Source organism: Polyergus mexicanus, unplaced genomic scaffold, assembly GCF_030449975.1.
Source record: "Polyergus mexicanus isolate NDT 795.1 unplaced genomic scaffold, iyPolMexi1.0 SCAF_19, whole genome shotgun sequence".
Lineage (NCBI taxonomy): Eukaryota > Metazoa > Arthropoda > Insecta > Hymenoptera > Formicidae > Polyergus > Polyergus mexicanus.
Genome location: NW_027223339.1, coordinates 5,492,328 through 5,519,134, shown reverse-complemented (window position 1 = coordinate 5,519,134; position 26,807 = coordinate 5,492,328). Strand labels below are relative to the sequence as shown.

At 32.7% G+C, this 26,807-nt stretch overlaps 1 protein-coding gene across 30 annotated transcripts in view; it reads left to right on the top strand.

Moving 5' to 3' along the window:
• Positions 1-26,807, top strand: part of LOC138941526 (CUGBP Elav-like family member 1) — a 495,676-nt gene that overhangs the window by 448,303 nt on the left and 20,566 nt on the right. For all 30 annotated transcript variants that reach the window (XM_070311285.1, XM_070311298.1, XM_070311293.1 and 27 more), the window contains one exon: positions 25,390-25,595. In XM_070311285.1, the coding sequence (XP_070167386.1) occupies positions 25,390-25,595 (206 nt within the window). The remainder of the gene's footprint in view (positions 1-25,389; positions 25,596-26,807) is intronic.

The following is a 26,807-nucleotide window of genomic DNA, read 5'->3' as shown; positions in this document are numbered from 1 at the left end:
CATTGCTGTTTATATCTTCTCCGTCCATAACTCTATTATCGTCACTCCCACTTGGTGTTATTGTTATTGTCACACGTTAGAACTGTACATAGTGCACGTTGAGATAATAAAGTCATTCCTTCTCTCAAAAATCCTCGTATAAAAGTGATCGTTAAGGTGAATATGTAAATGTGAAGTTTCGATTGAATGACGGGCGCGCCGAACAGTCACTTTGTCGCTGTGCCATCTATAATAGCGTCTAGCATTGTTATGCACGGTTATTGTTATTGCGATTATTACGTATATCGGGATTGCATAACTGCCGGATGACAGTCGGTTACATAATGATTCATTAGTGACCGGTGGCGCAAAAGGAGCGATTGCTAAAGACAGACGCGAGGAGCACGTGCTACGCACGAGTATCGTCATGAATGATATCTCGATCTCGTGTTGACGTCGTTTGGATGGATTCAAAAAACCACTGATTTCCATACCGGCGAATGTAGCATGTTTTCGCATTCTTTCATGTCGTGAAAAACAAATCTTTTTATTCGACTTTGAATTCTTGTTATTTATTATTATTACGCGAACCAAGTTTAAAAAAAAAAAAAAAAAAAGTCGCTTGATCCGAGCGGAAAAACTTGATGACCGTGACATGGCTCTAGCCTGATAATACAATCCGATCGGAAAACGTTGGTGAAACGAAGACGTCGAAGAGAACAACTTGAACGACAGCGAAAGTAACGCACCATGGCAATGAAAAGCCAGAGACACCGGCACAACACCGGTACCGGCATCGGTTCGCCCAAACCTCATTACCCCGCTATCAGCCAGGCTTACTGGGCGCCGCAACCGCAAACCGCGCCTTACTCCATCCCAGGTACTAGCTTATCAATCTCACAGATAACGCGCGGAACAATTGTTCTTTGAGATTTGTCGCGCGAAAGTAGTAATTCGAAAGCCGCGTGTGTTAATCGGAATTAAGCGGGGTCCGAGAAAAACCGAGAGATACTCGCATCTCTTATTTTTAATTAAATATATTCATCTGATTTTTTCCACCTGGCGATTTGTACGATTTGCAGATTAAGCAAATCATCGACATCTCAAGTTACGCATATATGGCAATTATATTTAGATATTAATTTGAATTCAATTAAATGTGACTTTTGTTTACCCCGAGTATAATATAAATCTAAATCAAAAATTGTAATCTAAATCACACGTAATGATTGACCGGATTTTAAATAGACATAAACACTTTTAGCTTAATAATATAAAATAATAATAAATTGAAGCATAATTATATAATTAGAATCTGTTGAAGTGACGTAAAATATTTATTTTGATTTTTAAAATGGAGAAATTTTTATCCTGATTTATATCGAAAATAAATATTTACATATTTATCATTATATGAAATATAACTAATTATCAAATACAGATAACAAAAATACTTATCAAGTTGATCATAAATAGATAGTACTAAGTTATTAAAATAAACGTTCTATTTCTCGAGTAGACAATGATTCATTCTGTGCTTAACTGACAGAAGCATATGCGTTAGTTTCTCTGTAACGTTACAGATGAAATGAAACATTCAATATGTTTTTAAAGTTATATAAGTAACATTTTTTTTTTTTTTCCTTTTAGAACGATTGATGCGTTAAAGCAAACAGATACTTTATCCTACGATCATTATTAAACATATTTCTACGAGACGTATAATGAAAAGATTTAATCAATACAGATATCGTACTTCTGCACATCTGCCATAATTAATATTACAATTTATCTAAAAATTTATGTTGATGAATATTTAAATAGTACCAAAGAACATGGCGCTCGAATCCAAAATATTAAGCTTATGTAATTAGAAGATAACCTAATTATATAAACTGGAGCTTTTTGTATACCTGAGGGCCCGTGCCAAGATTCCCGAACACGTGTTCCGGATTCTTTTACAGCAAGCTAATCGACACATAATCTACAATTTGTAATTTGCGTGACTATAATAGCGTTGCTCATCTAATTTCCGGAAACAATCTTATATTAAAAGGATTGAAATAAATATAAATATATAAATTGCACTGGAATTCATAAAAAAAAAAAAAATAAAGATGCCATGAAAGATCGGGAAAGATTTTTCGCCGTATCTTTGTGTATTCAAATTACATTTAAATCTCAAAACACTAATTTTTGTTAACAGGAAAATATATAGCAACATAAATCGTTTATTTCCTCGCATAATATATTTAATTTATTCTGAAATGGAAATATTTCTGAATTTCGTATGTCACTTGGAAAACAAGAAAAAGCCGTTTAGTGATCGAGATAGCATTCTATGACTATCTGACTTCTGTTCTTGATGTTTGTGTGCTTTCCCGATAGTATATCATTATTATTATTAACATACAGCGTAACACTTTTTAAATTTTTTAAGTATGAAATGCAATTTGATATAAATATATAAATATGTATATATCCTTTATTTACAATAATTTGTTCCAAAAATTTTATCCGTAAAAGATAGAAAAATGAAATTTGAGAACATTATCAAACCTTCAAGTATTCTAAATACTACAATATTTTTATAAATGTGTGTGTGTGTGTGTGATGACAGTTTCAAATATATTCAACTTAATTAAAATATAAATTTTCTTTTGAGAAAAAAAGCTTTATGGAAAATTTTAATCAAATAGAATAAAAAATGTTGCATCTCGAACATTTATTTGTCTCGATGATTATCAATACTTGGATACTATATTTGTCATGACAAATTTATAAGTAAATATGTTTATTGTAATAATACCTCGCTTGAAATTTATGCATTCTCAATGTAACGCTACCCGCGTATAGCTAAGTCAAAGGATACAATCATCAGCTATCTCGAGTTGCTTCTTTCTTCGATAATAATTATCAACAGAATGCGAGGATAAGATTTTATCTATTTTTATTCGCGATGCAGTTTCGCGCGCAGTTGCAAAATGCGCTAGAAAAAAATCGATCTATCGGTTTGGAAACGGATAACTCGCAAGGTGACACCGGTCCGTCGAAGTCAGTAACGTTATGAATAGTCAGAAGCGGTTCGCGAACGGTCGAGGAGAATGAATAAGTACGTACATACGTACCTGCATAAATATACATGACCGCATTGCGTATACCGCTTGAGCCATCACTATTAATAAAATAAAGGTATCCCGACTGTACGTCGGACGCGTACGTGTCACTGCGCCGCCAGTCAATATCCGCGCGCGTCTCACCGAGATGATTTTGAAGGGATCCTCTCCCGTCGACTATTTTCGGCCGATCGTAACTGGTTAACGTCCACCGTTAATGCTTGAACTGTGTAGTGTACTTTTTCTTTTCCGCGCAAATCAATCGTCTAATTTAGGAATATAATATAAATATTAGAAAAAAAAATTTTATTATTCTGTTTACTTCTTTTGTTTATTCCACGCACTGCCTTATAACAAATTATTTTTACAAATTGTGTCCTATTATAAGATATCGTTTAATAAATAAATTACATAAAGAATTCATGCTGAATATAAACCGATATGAAAACATTTTTTTAAATCAATTGAAAAATCATCGAAATAAATCTTCATCAGCTGACTATATTTAACTAAGCACTCTGCTTAACATGAAATAATAAGTCTTATTTCAATAACAACTTTTGTACTTGAAACGTTTTAAAAAAATATAAATTTGGATCGGTGATTAATAATAAATGAAGATTTATGAATTAGTCTTTCAAAAATTTAATACACGTTTTGACTCTTTTTCCTAAACGATATTATTAGATAAAATTGCGAGAATATTAACAGAAGAATCTGCAATAATAGAATGGATTTGCCAAGAGCGAAAGTATGTGTTATAGCAGCCATTGCAAAGTATTGCTGCATTAACGATCACGTAGCGACTGAGAAATGAGGTTATTCATTCCGTAGATTTTACGCATATAATACGATCGGAAGGTCGCATTCATCAGACTTAATCGATCGCATGCACATGCTCGATGCATACGTTTAATATGATTATCGAAATAATGCGCATTATATATTAGCACTTGGAGCTATTAAATGTGCTGTTGTTCTGAGATTCGGCATAAAAAAATTAATGTCTAATAATGCGGTATCATCCGATTGATAGCTTATTTTGCTAAATAATAGCTTCTAAACTTTATAATAAAAATAATGGCTGAATTTTATAACGTGATTATATCTTTGATAATTACTCAGATTACATTTGATAACTTGCTTCCTTTTTGTGTGTATTATTAGCCGAAAGCTAATTAAATTGGAGCACTATTCCCCCTGCCCTTCCCCCTCTAACAAATTTATATAAAAATAAGCATTTAGTATATATTTCATTGTTAATCTTCCCACGCATTCAATTATCCGTTTGCTGCATCTCGCCCATCTGTTTCCAAGCCGCGGTATAACTTCTGTTTGTTTCAATACCGGAGGATATTAATTTACCAATGTATTGACAAATGTGTCAGAAGTTCTTATAAGAAAAGCCATAATTGATTCTCCGCAAGATTAGTTGGGCGTTTCCAGGATTATGGCAATGATTCTCATAAATCACGCGTAATGATTTTAGCGTCAAGCATCGAGCGTAGCGTGCACCGCGCTTTAAAGGCATTTTATTCTTGCAGTTTCCGTTACTCACGGTTTTCAGACACGTGGGCGTTCTCGTCAGGCGCGTTTGCTCGACAATAGATTTCGTACGAACAGAAGCGCTTTACGACTTGCCCGGCGATGGAGATAATTTACGGTGATTTGTCAACGAGTTACTCGTGCACTATCGTCCGAGGAATTTACGTTGCTCCTACACGCATCGCAATATATTCGCAAGCGCGAAAAATAGCACGTAAGAATTTCATCATTTGCCTTCAAACGCGTTGAATAAGCTGCTCGCTATTTTTTTTTTTTTTTTTTATATTTCGCGTGGCATTCTCTATAATTTCCTATTTGCGAAATGTTCTCATTATTATTCTTGATGACGGAATATTATTATCCACGCAATGTATGTATTAAGAGTCGTATAAAAAGCTCTTTCATATCCAAATCGTCCTTTTAAAAATCAGATTGCCATTGCTGATGACAATTAACACAACTATAAAAGCTTTAGTAATGCTTTGCTTTTATAATGTAGATTGTAATGTGGTCTACAATCTCTCGAGATATAATATTTTCTTTTGTCGAATTTCAAGTCGAAGAATAGTATTGTCCTAATTCTTAAGCATTGATATAACATGTTGCAAGAGCATCCTTGAAACAGTAGCAATTTATAATAATATTCCGTAATACCGCTCAGTCAGTCAAAGGACTATAGAGATTGAAATCGCGTGAAGTTGTACAAGATGAAATGAAATACAATATCGTAACTCAATATCTGAGTATGCAATAATGAATCCTCCAATATATATCTCATATCATATATAATCATATTTTTCTTTGTTAAAAGGACTTGTATGCATACATGTGACATATTAAAAAAATGCGATATTACGTAAAAGGCAGATACGAACGCAATCGAAAATGTTGCAAAGCGAAACTGTATGCTTAAAAAGATACTTCAATTATAGCCCTCTCATAAATCTATTAAAATACTTTAGAGAGAGAGAGAGAGACTACACTCTTTTGTGTCTTAAATATTACTATTTTACTTTCGTGAGCCCGGTTGAAATGGAAGCGAACAATCACAAGTATTCGCGGTAAAGTAACTTTGCTATGCATGAGACAGGATGTCAAATGCAATTTTATTATCGACTATCGATCTGAAACAAAAAGATGTACAGCGCGATTTCAGTTATTTGTTCGACAATTTGTTCACGCGAATTTATCGCTATCGATGTATCGAACGACGGCGATTTTTCACGATCTTCCCTTTGCACGTATAGTTAAATAATCCAATGCAAATCAATAACTTGCTTCGTTACAATTCCAATGGTTTACATTGACATAATGATCATAAATTTTTTTTTTTTTTTTCTCTCAACTAAATTTGCCTTCGGCTATTTCCTCGTAGACGAGGTCGCGAAAGGAAGGTTTGCTGCTGCGTATATGTATTCTTATCGTGTGTCCGTTACATGTCTGCAAGGTAAAAGTATTTAACGCGCTTCGCAAGGCGCTAATCAAGTATGCGCCGGGCATATCCGTTATCCAAATAAGCTGATCATGTGACGACGTGACTTTTCCAAACAATTCGCTATTGCTTCGAACATGCTTTATTCGTCGAGTACCATTTGTCATTTTGAATCTCTGATTGACATTCGAAAAAATTTCTTTGATATTTGCCAAATGTCAGATTTTGGCATCATCTGTGCAAATGTTGAAACGAATTTCAAAATTGCATCACTATGGGATTATGATCTATCTTTAAAATTATGAAAATAAGAGGGAAAATAACGCAGAAATGTATTTATATCTATCATCACTTCAATAACGGAGAGAGAGAGAAAAATGGAAAAATTTTTTTTATCAGAAAAATAATTAACATTATAAATAGATTGATTAACGAATTATATTGTACGCGAATTTTAAGCAATATCAAACTTCGATATACGCTTATGCGACGTAAAATGACGAATTTGCTGTCAATAAATCAGTCCCTCTCCCTTCGTCAATACCTCCCTCGCGGATACCACGTCTAACGTAAGCACTCACAATAACGAATGCCACATTGAAAAATGATAGCGTTGTATACGCCAACGCAAGCGATATCGGGTTGCGGCAATGTGAGTAGCTTTAACTAATAAAACTCCAATAGGTATGACTTTGTCGCAGCTCTTTCGACGAGAAAGTTATCGATAAGACGATACACAAAAATAATCAAGATACAACACAAAAAAATTAAAAACTTTCAATTATCAAGATTCAACGTTAAAAGAGTATATCAATCACGGCAAAAAATTACTCCATCATCAAATATTTGGTAAAAAAAAATGTTTATTACATTTATTAAAAAATTTATAGACAAAAAGTGTATGTGACAGTTCGAAAACAATTTGTATATATTTTTACGATGTTTCGAACTTTTAAGGGATATATCATAAACTGGAACGCCAGAAATGTCATGGCTCGATGCATCGATTCGAAATAATCGATAACAGGTGTCGCAGAAGTGAGGCGGAAAGCGCAGATGAGAATCGCATGGAATTCCGAGGGAGGAGAGAATACAATAACGAACACACTTTCAAACATCCTTGACTTCCTTATATGCAGGCACGCGGGAAATTACGTAATGAAACTCGTCAAGTCACGGCAAAGCAGGTAAGAAGGATACGACAAGAAAACGAGAGGAAGGACCGCCACCAGAATCCTTTGTCATTTTCTGCCGCATCAGATTGTCCCGCGGAATTAGAAATCGTCCTTTGAGGAATCCTCGTCGACATTGTCGCTTATCCGAGATCCTTTTAACGAGGCTTTTGCCGGAATGAAACGAAAAATGACCGCATTACAAGTTATACGAAGTAGCATCTACAAATTTCGCAAAGTATTACATACAATAAGTATCAACAATATATATTCTAATAATGGTTACTTTATATGCCGCGGTATTTTTAAAATTTTCGATATTAAACATTTTAACCATTAAACACGAGAAATGGCAATTCTGTTAAATACAATAATATATAATTTATAATATACGTATTAATTAAACAACAACTGAAGACTAATTTTTGTTGCCTATATAATTTTTGTTTAAATCGCTAATATTATTTTATTTTTAATTATTCATGTCATAAAAAATCTTTTGGTATTGTAACAAATCACAATCATTATTTTAACTTTTATGTATTGTTAGTATTTCTCATTAGAATACCGATGCATCTGGCATATCCTGTAGAACTGGTTAAACAGGTTACTGTGTGAATAATGCAAAAGCGAAAGACAATACATTTAAAAGAGTCTCACGGTTGCTAACACATATAAGCTTAATGTATATTTTAAATACAATATATATCGACTGAATGACAAGATAAGGTGCATTGTATAACCTTGCACGTAATGTACAGCCTAGTATAAAAATACGCCAACTATTCCTCAACTGTATTAATGGTTATTGCATTTTTGATTAAAATATTGCAGTATTTTTAATTAATTATTTGCGAATTTCAGAAAACGTAATAAATTTTAATACTGAATTTATTATTAAGATATGATTGTTGATAAAAATATTTTAAGATTTTCTGTATCTTTTTAATTTATTTGTTGATTAATTCGATTTATATCTCAACTTATTAAAAATTTTACTTTTAAATAAGACTGCAGTTATGAGATGTTAAACTAGTTACGTATTGTATTACAATAGATAGCTCCGACTCGCGTAAAAGTCGAAGCGATATGAATGTAATATTAAGTTGTGGAAGAAATTTGAGAATAATATGTAACGTTTACTGCATTAAAAATGTCTTGCATTTTTATAAATTGCATCATCAATATATACATATACTTACATAAATTATGCAGTGTGTTCTGCAAAATAAAAAGAGAGAAAATGGAAATAGATTTTAAAAACTTTAGAAAAAAATGGGATTTTGTTTCACTCGTTATAAATAATTATATCACATACATATATTGTTACGAAAATCCTAATATATTTAATAGTACAAAATATTTAATATTAAAGCACTCCAAATGCATGAAAAATAACTAAAATAATTGTAAAAAAATTTGCTCGGTTTCTATCGCGCATAATTAAAATTGTTTTCACTAAATAAACCATCATACCGACCAGAATGTTCTTCGGAAAATCGCGTGACCTTGCAACTGAAGCAAGCATATGATTGCAAATGTCCAAGGAACAGTGAATCGCGCTATTATGAGAGAGCCATTTTTATGACACGCGCGCGATTACTCGCTTATGTTTTTTCCTTATGATCGCAACGATGACAAGTTAAATATAATCAAGTGACATATGTGTTTCTATATATATATATATATGTGTGTGTGTGTGTCTGTGCATGTGTTAATGGGTTGCGCAAGCGGGACGAGTCGCTACGATTGTCGATGCTTGACAAACTGCACGTTTCTAATGCACTTGGATGCATTAGTAAACGACGGCGGTGCCGGTGGCGCGATATTTCTTTCGGCGTGACTTCGTTTACAGATTGCGAACCTGCTTAACACGTTCGCCACGTTCTGTTCAAGGCGATCAGGGAAATTGGAAATTAGTCAATTGAGACGTTGGTTTAGCACGATGCGATGTGTAAATGTCACCGCCGTCATTTGCATTTGAGGTGATCACCATGAACTGCATATAAGTTTTACTATGACGCTAACAATAAGTGTAATGGCAAGGATTATTTTATCCAATGATCTATCTTATGAGAAATAACAAAAAGATTCTATATGCAAAACTAAAATATCTAATAGATTACGTATAACGGAGAACTAAGAATCTCTCAAAATTTTAAACTATATTTATTACGATAGAAAAAAAGAATAATTAAAAATCTTTATAATTCTATCGATAATAGCCATTCTAGAAATTTTTTCTCTTCAAAAATCTGCAATTGCTAGTATACATATAATTATCTTTCGTATAGTATACATATAAATACCTGATATCTCTAGCTAAATGTACATCGCTCCTTGAAATTCACGTCGTAGAGAATGTTGTAGAAGAAGTTGCATCGCGTCGGTCATAATACTTTTCAAGAGTAACACATTATACAAAACATCGTATACCCTTCTTTAGAGATGTTAAAAAATAAATTTTTTCGTGCGCGGTAAGACGGGATCCCCCCTATAGCAGCGCGACGTCGTTTTCTATTCCGCGAAATACGGTGCCCTCGAGCGTTTCTCTCAAAAGCACAACTTTACGAACTCAGGAAAGTTAAGTTTCTGTACGATGCGAAACGACGTCGCGTCAGTGTGTCAGTGGACCGGCAACGAAACGAGTTTCTTACACGGCATTTACACATAACCGCAAGGTACGATGCCCTTCGCCGTCACCGTTTGGCGTACTTTCAATCTTATCAATCTTCTCTTCACCGGCGATCTACATTCGAGAATATTGGTGAAAATTGTCACGTTAAAATAAATTTTACGCGTGCGCGCGCATAAATAAAATTTCGTATTTTATAAAGTTTTCAAGAAACAAGAAACTGAATATATGTACGCGGTCTTCGGTGATGCAATTATGTGGTTGAAAAAATATTATTTTAATCCAAAATAAAAAAAATCTTGAGGATTATTACTAAAAATATAACAAGGATTATATGATTCATAAATTTATATTTCGGGAGGTTATTTCAATTGCAATATCGGAATAGGGTATGCATTTGTCATTTACATCTGTCACTTCAAAACTTGCACGAGAGTTGATATACAGTAACAGACTGAACCTACAAATAAAAAATCAACGACGACGAGAATAATACCGGTCGACCGAGAACCGAGGTCAATGCTAAAATCACGGCGGCCGACTTTGGCGGATTTACCGATTACGTTCCACCGAGAAATGAATTGGCAATGGCAGGGAGAAGGCGCCTTCTGTTGTTCTACGATTTGCATGCGACCTAGTCTCAGCTGATTTAGAAGTGGTCGTTCGCCCGAACACGAATATCCGCATCGCGTTTGGCTTACGTTACGATAGGCGCCATTTTACGGTTGTATTCGATTGACTAATTCTCTGTGACTTATTTCGTAAAATTAGACAAATTGATGTTTATCCAAATAACAAGTATGAATTCTGTTAGGCTAAAAAATGTTTTGACAGATAACGTCGAGTATGTATTTTATAATAAATACTGAACATCATCTAATTTTATTGATTCATATTTTTTATATTTATTTTTACGGTTTTAATTAATTTCTCATTCAAACCTCAACACATGGTTGTGAACGATCTCTCCATTCCGTTTTTATTTCAATGTATCCGGCCGTATATTTTATTTATAGTGAAATCCGATTGTAATATATCGAATTTGCTTCGACAAGCTATTTGAAAGTAGTGCTGTTTTGTGGAAATGGAGAAAATATATATATATATGTATCTTATTCAGAGAGAACTATTCTGTAATATATTCAAAGTTTACCATAATCGTTTAAAAACAATCTTAAATATCTCTTGATAAACATAGGATTAATAATGGTTTTCATTTAAATTTAAAATAAAAATAAAATTTTAATTCGAAATAAAAACTATAGAAAGGAATTTTACGTAATTATATTCTAGTTTTTAATCAATAATGCCTATTGCTCTAATTTTATGAAACTTTATATATTAAATGCTCCACAGATCGTCATACAAAAATCGAAACAATGATTTTAATCGTACAATATACAATGGAGAGAAGTTTCGCTTATGACACTTCTTTGCATATTAATTTACATACATATGTGTTCCGCTTTCACTCGTATCACCAGTTGTGTCGTCCCTAAAAAATCACATAATTCGTTACGCTCGGTGAATTCCTGCCCGATTAAATCGTCGAAAAAATAGAACATTTTGCAGACACGCTTTCCCGCTATTTCAAACTACCGCAAATAGTAACTTCAATTTCTCCGTGTCTTATCGTTTCTATATGATAAGTTATTTCACGTTATATCTGTCTTGTTCATTTAATGTAATCTTTTTTTCACATTTAACGCTATGGATTCATTTATTGCCAGTCTATTTATGAAAAACAGTTTCTAGACTGACACAATATTTCTCGCCAAAGAAAATACTTTCGGCACTCAAGAATTTATATTATAAATTAATTTCTTAAATTGTTATATTATAAAAATGTATGAAAAATATATTGTTAAAAGAATCGAATATTTTGTTATATATCTTTTTTATTTATTTTATTATCTTTATTTATTATATTACTTTTTATTGAAAATATCTGCACGCGCGCGTCAAGTTTATCAAAAAATCTGTCCAAATAAATTATCATTTTCTTTTAAATGTGCGATATATATTAACTATGTAAACAAAATAATAAATAGTATGCCAATAGATAAAAATATGGCAAAATCCCGATAAAAGAGAGCAACGACTGTGTAACGAAGAAGAGAAAAAAGATAATTCTTTGCAGCTTTGTATAGATAAATTTGTTTTCGCAGTCGGTGCAGACTCCAGAAATTTATCAATGGGGACCGTTATTATACGCGCGTATGAGAGAAAGAAAGAGAGAAGTGTGTATGAGCGCGTTGGTAGAAAATGAAGGTCATGACAAGTCGATATTTCAGTTGGAGTCTGATACAAAGTGATGTGCAAAATTTATTCGAATAATCTCGTCATTCTATATCGTTATCGATAATCTTCACGATCGAAACAAGATATTAAATCGCAAAATATTATATTATTAAATCACTTTCATCAAATAATTGTGCGTAGATAATATTATGAATAGATTTTATCGTGTTTTAAATTTGTATCGAACATTGAAATGTATCATATAAAATTTACTTCAATCGATTTTGTTCTAGTTTTTTGTAATATAAATAAAAGAAATTTTTTTGATACTATTCTTCATTATTCCATTTTTAGCGTTGACATATGAGATACAAAAACACCAAAAATAGAAGTATATTTAAAATATAAATATTTAAGTTTTTGTGCAAAATTAAAATATGTGAAATTAACATCAAACAATTCTCATGTAATAGTATTCTCGGAGGATTTCTTTTTACCTCCCCCATCCCGCTTCCACAATCCCGCTTTCACAATTGCGTTCATAGGCACGTAGTAACTACCAATTAGAAATTACGCGAGAACTTGGCGCGAATGTTCATTTGATTGACTCAATAACGAATGCCCGGCATTTCGATTCGACCGCCAACATTTCACGATCATGGTCGCGTAAACGCGGGACGATTCGTTCGTTCGCAAACACATTGCACGCGCAAATTGCACGCAAATTAGCAGCCTCAGTTTACCCCATTGCCTGACTAAACCACAATGGCGTGCGCGATTGAAAATAGGTGAAGGCTGAATTAACGTTAAGATGTTAATTACGTTTGCATGATCGTAACGGAAAAGGATCTTTGACGGTATCGGCATCTCACGCTCGCTAACAATGTCGCGTTGCCTTCGTTAATATAAGTAATTCTTTTGCCAACTAATGGACGAAGAGCTTAGCTAACAATGGCAACCTTGAAATCGTACGCATCGCTTTTCCTTGCATCCTCCTTATTCAGGTCGGTGTGAAATTCCGGGATGCGCCACGTATTATCGCGCGTAGTTTATCCAGTGCTGTTGTTCGAGAGACAGCAACATTCTAAAGACCATTTGCGCACCGATGTCAATTAACGCTAATCTGAAATTAATTAATTCGCCCTTCCAATTTATATCATAGACAAGATTATAGTATGAAAAAAAATCAATGCTTCATTTACTTTGGATATGTCGAAGGTCGCGATCGATAAAAATAAATTTCTTCTTCAATATTTTCACATATATTGTATTAAAAATATTATTTTAAAATCAACACGGGCAAAATTTTTCAAACAACTATCGAAAATGATGCCCACTGTAGAGCGATGCTTTGGAACGCAATTCACTTAGTTTACGTGTTGCGAGATTACGCGTTCCGAATATAGCCCGAGCGCAGTAATCATGAATCATTGTTTCGCGGAAGGCAATCATTCCGTTCTGTCTATTCGAGCTACTGTAACGTGCATGTCTTTTTCGTTCGACGATTTCAGAATTCGCGGTGAATTGCATTCAACTACGGAGCGCGAGGCACACGAGACTGCAGCGTATCCTTGAACATTTCTTCGTAATGCTGTTTTCAGCCTGCGCGAAACAATGCCTTGCAGGTATTTGCGTAACATTATGCTGAAAATCTAAACTCGATCTCAGCAGACGGGTAATTCGCGATACAATTATAAAAATACTATGCCGTTACGTTTCATATTTTTTTTTTAATATTATCTGAAAAATATTGTATAGAATAATTATTATATAAATATTAATATTTCAAAATTATAGAAAATTATTTCTAAATAATTGAATTATTTCCAAAACGTATCATCACGTATCTTGATTTTTTTCAATTCATAATATGTTCAATTATGTGTAATTTGCGTGTAAATTGAGTTTCTGTGAATGCACGTACCAACATAATAATGCTAATATGTTAAAATTTTTATATGCCACTTAAAATTCTACATGTATATATACCATACATATATGTATGAAAATTCTTTTTTTTTTTTCTCTCTATCATAAAACTCTTCCTTCTGGTGGAGCAACAAATAGATTAAAAATACAGATAAAAAATATTTAAGAATTTGACAATTCAAAGCATAGAAAAATCGTGGTTACTTATTACTCATTTTGACAGCAATTAAAGAAAGCCAATCTTTATTTCTTAGAAAAATGAAGAAATATATAATCATGTCGAAAGCCTTTTGACGTATTATAAATTTTTCAAATTTAGCTATATTCGCGCGAGGCTACATGTACCGATTTAATCGCAGAACTAAATGGCAAGAATATGGAGATTATTTCTCGAATGACAAAGTATCAACGGATAAATCAATGTAGTGGTAGTTTTCTCGCTAAAAAGAATAAGCAGCGCGCACGAAGGGAACAGATCATATCTGGAGTGAGAGCGTTTTCTCTCCCAAATGGAATCGGAACGGAGGTTTCACTCGAGGGAATCCTGACGAACCGTTCGGACCGAAACGAGTCGGCGAACCGACCAGCTTTTCCCTCCCATCTTATACAATGAGGCGAACGGTTTCGCACAGAAACCGCCGGCTATCCGGTTGCGTAAAGGAGGATTGCGATTGCTGCTCAGCCTCAGTCAGGCTCTCCGTTTGTTGTCGACGTATACCTTACACGATGGTACCGTACGATGGCACGGCCGCGTTCCGTTGTACACATCGCTGTACAAACAGTTATGTACGAGCGCAGTGAGACAAGACCACCTGTACCATAGCAACTCGCCGTCTCGCGACAATCTAACAGTGGCGCGGATTTTAGACTCGGGTGCACTAGTCACGTGGTCCCCAATTTTTAAGTACACTCAACAAGCAGTACCGAAAAAAAGAAAATAAAAATAATAAAAATATTTCTTACAAATATATTTTTTCCAACCATATTATCATTCTTTATACTTAACCAATATTTAATTTATTAGAAATTTAATAAATAAGAATTTTTATATTGTATATTCCAATATTTTTATTTAATTTACCATAGAAATTCTTTTGTTAAATTGAGTTAATCAAAAATTTATTGAATATTTACGTTTCTACCAAACGTTATTTCTAATTGCCACGATTTTATTGATGCGAGATATTTTATTATTTCCGCGAATATAATTATGTGCGATAAATACACACGAGCGCACACATCGTAATTTTACGATGTGATATGCATATTTTTATTTTTATTCACTTAATTTTATTTAATATAGACAAGTTTTTAGTATAAAAAATTTTTAACCGCTGTAAGAGTTCCAACACACAGACATAAATACGCCATTGCGCACACACATACCTAATGTCGCCACGCCGTTATCTGGTAACTGCAATATAGGCGCGTATCTCGTCGTCCGCCGTGTCATTGCGAAAGCAACTTTACGCGACTTATTTTCAACACGCTCATTTGGCTGCATGTGTTCACTCGCCCGCGAGGAATATTGGCGTTGAAATTCCGCGTCAAATAGAAATACGCCGTGTGAATTCATATGTTTGTCGTTGCTTTTGTGTCGTTACGACGCATTACATTCTGGCTTTATGTAAGAATTTAACTACACACGCAATATCGCAAAACATACATTGTATATCTACAATTAATTCATTGCTATCACGAGAACTATTGGTCCATCATAGTGTTGCAACAAAAAGATTAGCTTTTATACGATTTATTAATATAATGTTCTCCTTCTGTATGGCCTTTTATAATTTTCTTGTGAAAGAGACGCTATAAATTCACACATCATCTATACATATATTGTATATATATATATATATATATATGCTTACAACTAAACATAACATATAAAAAAACATATTTAAAAAATCCAAAGTTACAGTACATATATAATAAAAGATTGCGTAACAATTGGATAATAACAAGATATAAAAGATCATAGAGAGAAGCATGAAGCTTATTCAAATAATTATATTAATATGATTATAATATGAAAAAAATTTGGATAGCATAATTAAATTAGTATTATTTACATTTTGCAATAAAAATTAAAAAATGTGATTACAAAAATATATCTAGCCAACGAAAAGATATTATATGCTTTATATATTTTTAAGTTTTTTCGAAAATCGATAAAACCAAAAACAATGTAAGTGTAGAAAACATATGTAGGCAACGATTTCGACACGTTTCGACATTGCACAATATACTTGATAATAGCGTCACGTTGATGAGTCTATTGCAATAACTGAGAGAGCGTTTCTGGCTAAGCGTGTCAAGTAATTACGCGATTATCGGGACTATCGATAATTACCGAACAATTGAAGCGATCGAGTTCTTGTTCGTAATTCGCAATTTCATGATATAAAGGCGGGAAACAAATTACTAAGAACGTACTTCGAAGATCGGAATACACTATGAAATTGAAGGTGTTTTCGCGACAATTTCATTCTCCGAAGAACGTATCCGTTGACCCATACTTTATATACATATTCATGCGGGTTTCGCATGGCAACATGCATATGATAAGTAAGCGTAAGCGAGAATTAGTGTCCATTGTGTGTTCGCGCGATCCTTTAGATGTAATAATAGCTAAAGAAATTTTTTATTAAAAATTATTATCTTTATAATAAAACATAGGGACGTGAGTTGAAAAAGAAATAAAGAACCTCTTTTTACGATTCATGAAAATAAATTTTTATTGTTTTATAATGAAAATTTATATTTCAGCTATTATTTGTAATAAATTTTTTATTACTATAATCCTGTGCTTCTTTTCGATACAAAACAATTCATTAATTTTTAAAAATAAATGTTTTGTGTTTGATTTAGATCTGTAACTTTTATTTCAAGAATATAATTTTTTGAATAATTTAATAACGTCATTATGTAGTATTAGTATTGCGGTATTATCGAGATCTTGAATCTTATTAATAATTGGAAAAAATTCATACATTATTATTTATCTTAGACTGTGTAAACATTAATCTAAAATTAATGACATATATTTTTTATTTTAAGTTGTTTAAGCATTAATGATAATATTAGGTTTTTTTTTCTTTACTATCGAGATTGTAATATCGAACTTCTTCTCTTTTTCAATCTCTGCAATTATTTTTCCATATTATCATATATAAAATATTTAATTTTTTGTAAGTGAATAGGTCAAATCATGCTTATCATAAGCTTAGATAATTCTTATTAGACTTGTAATAAGTGAATGACATTTATAACTGATAGCGAGAAATTAAATTTACGATTTCAGGAATATTAAACTTATAACGAGAGAATTAAGTTTGCAATGAGGAAATTATAAAATAGCATCGTAATTTTCATACTTGATATATTTTACGGATTTGATTCATAAATATAGCCTATATATAGAGAGATATTTGTTGCTTTCAAAAAATTCTTGTATTCTCTTACGATAAATATAAACTATCTGTGCACTTTAATATCTTGAAATGCAAATGAAATGGTTAATATTTCACAAAAAGTTTGATCATGATAAAACAATAGAATATACCAGGCCAACATACACAATTGCTATATCATAAAATTGGTAAAGGAAGTCGATGTAGGTCAAAAGAAATTATTTTAGTATCCGAGAAATCATCTTCGTGTATGGAGACCCTTGAAAGTAGTTGATTTTGTATGCGAAGAACGTTTCGGGGTTTCGTCAGATAAAAAGCAACCGACAAATATGTATATGCCGACATTTTTACGAGTAAAAATATGCTTCAAAGAGGAAGTGAAATATTAGTCACGCAATATTATCAAATATTACGTAACGTTTGAAGAGAGAAAGCAAGATTTAGAATTTAGATAATATAACTTGAAAAAAAAAAAATATATATATATATATATATATATAATTTTGCATAATAATTTAAACAAATAATATTGTATATATAATACACATTAAAAATTTTTTTAGCATTAAAAAAAAAGATATAATAATTTGACAAACTTCACAATTTTCTAACTTAGAATATCCGTATATGAAATATATTTTAAATTTATAATTATAAAAAAAGTTAGTATTTTTTAAAAATCCGAATAATTTTAGGCACACACAACACAATATATTTCAAATTATATTATAACATAGATTGATTTTTCCATCAAGAAGATACATTATCATTTAATCGAAAGATGAGCAAATATAACTGTGAAAGAAAATAACTATAAAGGAGTGGTAAGCAAGATAACGAATCGCAGAGAAGAGGATTGCCGAGAGGAGGAAGTCCCTTCCGGTGAAGGGACGTGTAAGAGAACAAGAATGACATAATGGACATAGCTTCGACTGCACTAGAGCTAACCGGAAACGACATGAGACACCGGATCCCATACAAATGCCCAATTAATGTACCTCGAGAATCCACCGGTGAACTTCATCTATTATTCGGACGTGTATGAGACATCATTCGTATCCTTCGTACACGTCCTTAACGATGGTAATGCTTAACGCTCGCAGTCGCGATCCACGATTTATGGCGTCATTTGTTTTCACAGGCGGTTGTGCGAAGACGTGAGGAAGATATTTGGTGGTCACGAGGGTGACAAGGGTTTCGTACGAAATGTATGTTGTAGTTGTAGAGGATTCACAGGATAGGGATTCAGCTTCTTTAAAGTTTCGTTAAACGTTTATTCTAAAAAAATCAATTTTTTGCTTGCTTGTTTTTGCAAAAAATTTTTAAAAGAAACTTTTTTTTAAGTTGTTATTTAAGAAGCTAAATATCTGGTCATCTGACTACTATCATATTTATATTAAAATTTATATTAAACAAAGAAATTATTTATTTTCAAATAAAATTTTTTGTATAAATTTTTTTTGAATAAATATATTGTGTGGTTTTCAATCAAAATTTGTTTCATAAAACTTTGTGTCACTCTTAAAATAGATTCAAAATGGAGATCAAGATTAAATATGCTTATGTAGCAATAAATGCGTCATAAAATAGAACGCAAACTTTAGTGAAATGATGTTGCGCATGGTTGAAATGGAAAATAATACTCTGTTTTTTTAAACAATTTAAATAAGAATGAAGATAGAGTTATGCAGGCCTCACTTATGCATATTCTAAGACAGTGTCGTTCGCAGATGCCTTCTCTAACTGGCTCGTTTATCACTGTCTATATATTAATCACTGTGACAGGATTGGTTTGTATTTTCGTTGGACCGTAAATCTGCATCATTGCGTTATGATTACTGTCTGTCAGTCCATAAAACAGGACAATAATTGTCTCCTTCATAATCTCCCTCATATTCGTAAATGTAATTTACCATTTTATTATCGCAACTGTCAGAACGTCTTACTAATCGGGATTCCAAGGTGTCTATCTCTGATGTCATTTCCTGGGATTTTTATCAAGCGGTATATCAATGACTGCGTGATTGTAATTGAAGTGTGAGATGCATATGAATTTCTTTCGATTGCTGGCTTAAGAATTTATTTCCAGAAATATGTATAATTAAATAAAATTTTATTTCTTGATTATTTTTATTTTGTTATATTCAAAACTTTGAATTTAAATATAATTTTTATAAAATAAAATAATTTACAAAAAGTTCTGATAATGATAATTTAATACAAAAAAGAACAGTTAATAAGAGCCAGCAAGTGCTGTTCTTCTTTGTATTAATTTTTATAAATTTTTCTTTATCTACACATTTTTATGTGTTTAATACTTAAAGCTTTATAGATATCGTTTTTTAAATGTTTGATTCTGCAGATCTTTCTATGGACAAGATGCAGTGTATGCGTTCAGTGCAAATATGGCAATTGAATTAATGCAATCAATTCTCATTCTCTTCTTTAAAATAAATGCATAGCGTAAAAAACGGAGCGCTAAAAGGGCGAAAATATTCCTGCCATGCAGCTACACGGTGAATACGAAACCAGTAGCGATACAAATCTAATCGTCTTTAGCATTGTCGATGGCAAAAAGCCAATTTCAATTATTATTAATAATCAGTATTCATAGAGCGGGATACGATTACATAGCTCTAAAAAGAAATTTTTAAGAAAGTTTTAAATTAAAACTCACAATTTTCGCAAACTTTTTTCCGTACGAATATCTTCAGACGCAGCCGTAAAAAATCACCATAAAAGATAGCTTCGAGATATGCTTCGCAGATATTCCGACAAGCTTTAACATTGCGTGAACATTTCGAATTTAAATCGAAATGTCGATGATGATGAGAATTTCTTAAAGATATTCTGATAATTTTATTTTCTATTTTCTAGTATTTTTAAAATAATTTTTATGTTCTAAATTTGTATTTAGATAATATAACTTTCAGAATTTTAAACTTATACGTGCGAATCGCATACATAAACTGATCCAAGTTTCAGCTTCGGAATTTATATCGTAAAATTTTTGATATACTCCGGTAACATTTATTTATGCACTAATTTTATCATATCCATTACACATCACAGATATAATTAAAACGAATTTAATATGCAAAATATTCTGTTGCAAAATTAAAAATAATTTCGGTTTCAAATAGTTGGAAATTGTATGAGACGACTCGTTTTTGCAACTTTTCTCGATTTCAAAATTTTACTTGGACGAAGAATCTTCGACAAACGAGATAACAAATTTGGAAATCGAACTTTGGGATCAAAGAGCTGCACTTCCGGCGATATGTACAAAGAGCAAAGACTCGTTGCATCTCGGAAAGGCGCATCGAATTGCCTCCCGGTGAAATTCCGGTACTATACCCTCGCTTGTTTGCATTTGCATGCACGATTCTAATCTCGCGCTGGTTTTTTTTTCGGCCTGTAAGTGTTGGTTTATTCGCAGTGTCTTGCGCTCGAGCGTATCGCACTACGGGAAAAAAAAAAAAAAAACGAGTAAAAAACGACAATGAGGAGAGCTGCTGGTTGCGCATCCAAGCACGAAGATCGATTCGAAATACCTAGCTCGGATATTTATTGAAAAACTTATCATGTTTGCAGGCTGCGATTTAATTGCACAGGTTGTGAATAAGTTTGTGAGATACGTAGAAGGAGATCGGATCGAACAGAAGCGACCACATTGGCCACCAGCTGGCCACGAGCGTTTTGTTTGTGGAAGTTGGAATCTATTTGTATCGAATAAACGCTTTGCAAGGAAAGTGCAAATTATTATCAACATCTATTAATCGCATGAATGCAATCGAAAATTAGTTTTCACCACGTAGTGGCTGACGGGAATCATTAGCAAATTGTTTTTACATTAATTCTCCAATGCACTTTAATAATCAAATTTATCTTATATAATTAGAATGATATTCCTATTGCATTATATATTTGTAAAGATATTAGCATATATTTTTATTTTATTTTTCTCGAGATTTTTTTATTATATGGTATATTACTTTGCATACGAAGAATATAAAAATTTACTATTTAAATAGTTTTATTACGTGAAAATTTCGAATAAAATTAATTTAGAATTGAAAATTAAATAGTGCATTAAATAATTAATCTTTCATATAAAAACCATACGTGTGTGCGCGGTACCTGTCAAAATTCTAATCAACAGTTCTGATATCAAAACAACTGTAAGTTATTCTACAGGAAGGTATGAAGAGTTGCATCGCACTTGCAATTTACAGTGACTTTTGTATTTTGTTATTCTATTATATTCTATTATGTTATTATATTGTATTACATGTTTACTTTACTATGCAGTCCGATCTTATAAAACTCGATCGATAGATACTTTGATGCACGCAATACTTTGATGCACGTATCTTGCGAAGACGTGCCCGTAGACATCCTAACGGAATATTCGGTGCGATGCAAACATTCCGGCAGGCGCGATCTGCATCTCATATCCGACTGCATGATCCGACGCCGCGTCGTATCTAGTTTGCACGTGAATTACATTACAAATGCAGTTACAGAGGTCAGTGCCTCTGTATCATGTTCTTGTTTTATTTTCTGCGTTAATAGCCTCACGTCCAAATGTGATTATAATGAGCTCGATGTTATCCCGACAGACACAATATATGTAAAGGAGATATTATCTATTATTAAAGAGCTATATATATATATATATATGTGTGTGTGTGTGTGTGTGTGTGTTTAATTTAATTGATTATTGTAAAAGTAATGATATTTTCAATATGGATAAAATGTTATAATACTCTTTCTCGTTCTTACTTATTAAAATTTTCTAAACTATATATATATGTATATAAAATAATTTAAAGAAATGAGAAACGAAAGATTAATATCTTTTGCAACTTTTTTAGAAGAAATTTTCAAGTGACAGAATTAATTTATAATATTATAAATTATCTCAATTTCGGCAGAGGAGCTATGTGAAATGACTGTAAAAAATATTTTGCATTTTCTTCGTCTCTTTCTATTCAAACTTTTTTTCTTCCGTAATAATTCAATTTTCTTTTTCTGTTAATCTATACTATTCTCTTATGTGAATTAAATCGAGGATATCAAGACGGGATTCGCATCCACCCTCCTTATTTCCTAGCCGACCACGACTCCACCCCTAATCGATCCCCGGGGTACTCGATACGTTGGCCTCCGTATGCGGATAATACTCGTCCCGCTCGGTCGCAACGGACGGAAAATTTCGGTCCGTTTAGAAGGAAGAGGGAAGGGCGCAAACCAGCACCTTCGGTATTTAATAAACATTCCGTGAAGGCCGCAGTTTCGCTGGAACGCAAGGGGAGTAGGAGAGGGAGGAGAATTTGTCTTCCATCCTCAGCCGGTTGCCTTTTTACACCGTATTTTTCTCGCGAAGGTAAAAAGGGCACGCGAGCTTAAAATTTTCATTCGATTTCAGCGAGAAATCCGATCCGTCGCCGACAACCGCGGGTATCCGGTCGCTAGGGGTTGCAAAATTAATTAAATCGTTAACTGCGAACGAGTTCGCCGTAGTCTGGACTGATATATCTGGCGCTCTTTTCCGCTTTTATCCCCGGCACAAATCAACTTTGCGTGAACTCCCTTGATTTTTTTTTTTTTTTTTTTTTTTTTTTTTTTTACAAAATACGATTCCTTAAACGCAAAGACTTGTAAACGCTAAGAATTAGCTACATTATTGTCTCAAGGAGTTTTCATCTAGATGGATAAATAAATTAAACTAGACTAAAAGACAAATTATACAAGCTAAGGCTCACATACACGTTTTAAGGAATTTACACTTATTTGAAAATTGCCATACAATTCTAAATATATTATTGAAAAGGCATAAAATTATCAAGAACGGAACCATCAAACATTTCGAGATTACATTTTGAAACAACATATTTTATAATCAGTATCCCTTATTAAATTTTGTTATAAAAGGAGCATTACGAAAATGTTTCGTGATGTTATTTATCAACAACATGGACCGTAATTATTTGCACATAAAGCGTATCGATGATTTCCGGAAATACGATCACACGCAATTGTACCGTATGAATTTGATATCAATTTCTATGGATACATTGCGCATACTATAAATCGACGTTGCTCGATTTCAATTCGCGCTGCACACATAGCTTGAAACGCAGCATCGTATTCCTTTGATATCGCACGAATTGGATTGCAACATTTGACAGCAAACCATAATTTTCATATATTAAAGCTCGTCATGTTTAGCTCTCTTGTTGGCCAACGAGTTTGCACAGCTTGGTATCAATAAATTAATTCCTATTATTAATGCTCTAAAATATTGATCATTAATATGACGCGAGTCACTATCGAATATCTAATACTCGTCATCTAATACTCTCGTGCGATATATTTATATAAAAGCGAATACGCGGGAATGGTGGTAGAAAGACGAACTTAATTTTCCTCGCGCAAAAACTGTTCATATTACAGATAAATCTCGCGCAAAGCGAGATGTTATTATCGCGTATCGATTTTATAAATGTTCGGTAAATATCAAATTGCAAAGCGTATGTAGAACCACTAATTAAAACATATTCATTTATTTACAGTTTTGGTAATCAAATTCTCGAGTAACGAAATGAAAAAGCTTTGGTTTGGAAATTTGATACAATAGAGTTTTTATATAAATAAAATTTGTCTTGTATATATAACAAGCCATAAAATTTTATACGAAACAGAATTTTGATCTCTCGATTGAGCATTATTCTTACTGCGCGCACAAAAGTAACCGCGATGCATTAACACCGAGAAGATTCACCGGAGAATTGAACACGCGTGACAGGGATGAGAGAAAACGGGGATAAACTCGAGAGATATCCGAGTATTCTGCCTAGCCTATACCCTGGGACGCCGAATTTACATAAGCGGCTTTCCTCTAGGTAGAGCTTTTCTCCCGGTCCTAAATAAATATTGACCAGGTCGCCTTCTCCAATGTGGTCAGTACTATAGGTCCACAGCTCTTGACTACCGTCTGCATTATCCGTAAACGCTTATTAAATGGTAGGCGAGATGGAAAATCATGATGTCACTCGCTATCTCGGCTCGAGACGACAAAGTTTAGAACAAGTTACGTCATATCATAGAAACACTTATTCTTTTGATTAACTACTCGCGGCCGAGAATATTAAATGACGATTGTTAACCTTTAAACTGCAGATCATTTGTTCAATCAAATATTTCTTGTTATATACAATATTACATTGATGATGATTGACCGGTTTATTTATAAAAATTTTGTAATGAGCCGACTGGCAAATAATCAAAGAAAATAATAGCGATCATTACATACGTATAAGCTCTGCTACAAGAATTCATTTTTTCATATTCAATAATTTCGACCCTTTTTTTTTTTTTACGTATATTCTACTACACACGATGGCGCATTTAAAAAGCCGAACGTTATTTATGGACTAACTAATAACTCCGAATTGTTAAAATAAACTTAAGAATTCAATTAAGAAATATTGCATTGTCTGAATTATTCTCGTGATTTGAAAAAAATCGATTAATTCTAAATATCTATTTATCTGTAAGAAACGCATCTGTAAGAATGAGCAATGCATTTAATTTATCCGCAACGCAATTCCATAAAGAGTGTATCATATGTCCTTGCTAATAACAATTGAATATATCTTAGTCATTCGATTATATGATTAGTCAGCAAGGCACATCTCTCTGACTGATTAATTATATACACACATATGATGATAAATAATTGCATATTATCTTTAAGGCGATCGCTATGTGGCTAATATATATATATATATATATATATATATATATATATATATATATATATATATAAAGGAAATTACCTATTTGCTTTTCACATACAATATAAAAGCGATATCATTTTTAAAACGATCGTTGAAAAAGTTTCGTTTTATTATTACAGAGCGCAAGTTATTCGTCGGCATGCTATCGAAAAAGTTCACGGAAAACGACGTTAGGAACATGTTCAGCGCTTACGGAATGATCGAAGAATGTTCGGTGCTGAGGGACAGTACCGGAAAGAGTAAAGCCTGTGCCTTCGTTACCTTCGCTAGTAAGCAGTACGCGATCAATGCCATTAAAGCTCTGCATCATTCCCAGACAATGGAGGTGAGTATAATTAAAATTGATAGAGCATGAAAACAGCAATATAATAACATATATAATGTTTATAATTAAATAAAAAATTAATCACGATTATTAATATTAAAGTAATTAAAATTGCTAATATGTTAAGACATACATATTTTTAAACTTAAGTATATAAAAAGTTATAAATTCTAAGCAGCTTACGTTATTAATTCTGAGATTATAAATTTTTAAATTGAAAGGTTTCTTGCACGTAACAGAATAACTCTTGTGTTTACGTTAATATTAATAATTCACGTACAGCAGCTTTATTGTGGAATAACTCGATTAATAATTAAAATAATATTATCTAATATTCTACATAATCTTCTCATCTATATATATAAATTTACTCTAAAATTATTATAATAATAAGATTTTTAATAAGATACACTAGCAATCGAAAAAATTCATACAAGCATAATTTAATTTTTATAAGAGTATAATCTATATATATATATATGTGTGTTTATTTTTATTTCTGCTTTTTTAAAGTGACATTCACTGATCTATCATCCGATTATGATTTTGCCCTCATACCTTTATCAATTTTGCGTCTGTATTTTTTAAAATACGCCAACGAATAATAGAGTAGAATTTTGATTACTTGTTAAAATAATGAACACTCATGTTCCAATGAGGATACATAATCTACTCTCACGTTTACGTTGCACGAAATTAGGCCGCAAAGATCTAAGCGAAAACAGTGTCGTAAAGAAGTTGATAGATGATGACACAAAGTGAGTCGTTGAATCTTCGCGGCTCATTTCTTTTCATGGCGATTCAACCGAGCCGACGCGACGGATGTATTGGCTCGATGCCACTGTCACTCGACGAAACATCCGCATGCATCCACAACCCGGCTAGTCACCTCGGTGATATACCAATTTAACTCGGGGTAACTAAAATCGAGCGAGTAAAGGCGACACCGAACCGGCCGACACCTTGACGATTCGAAGCACGCCCAGCACTTTTCCGTCTCCCACTCTCTCGTTCACAATATTTCTCAGCATCCTAATCTTTCGCAAATGTTGAATTAAGATCAGATAGAGACAGATAAATGTTACTTGTTATCGGATCTCAATTTTGCATTGTTTAAAAATAATAGAATTGCCAAATATTAATATTGAATTGTGTATTATAGATACGGTAATCTTTCGTGAAAGAATCTGTTTTTTTCTTTACAAATAATTT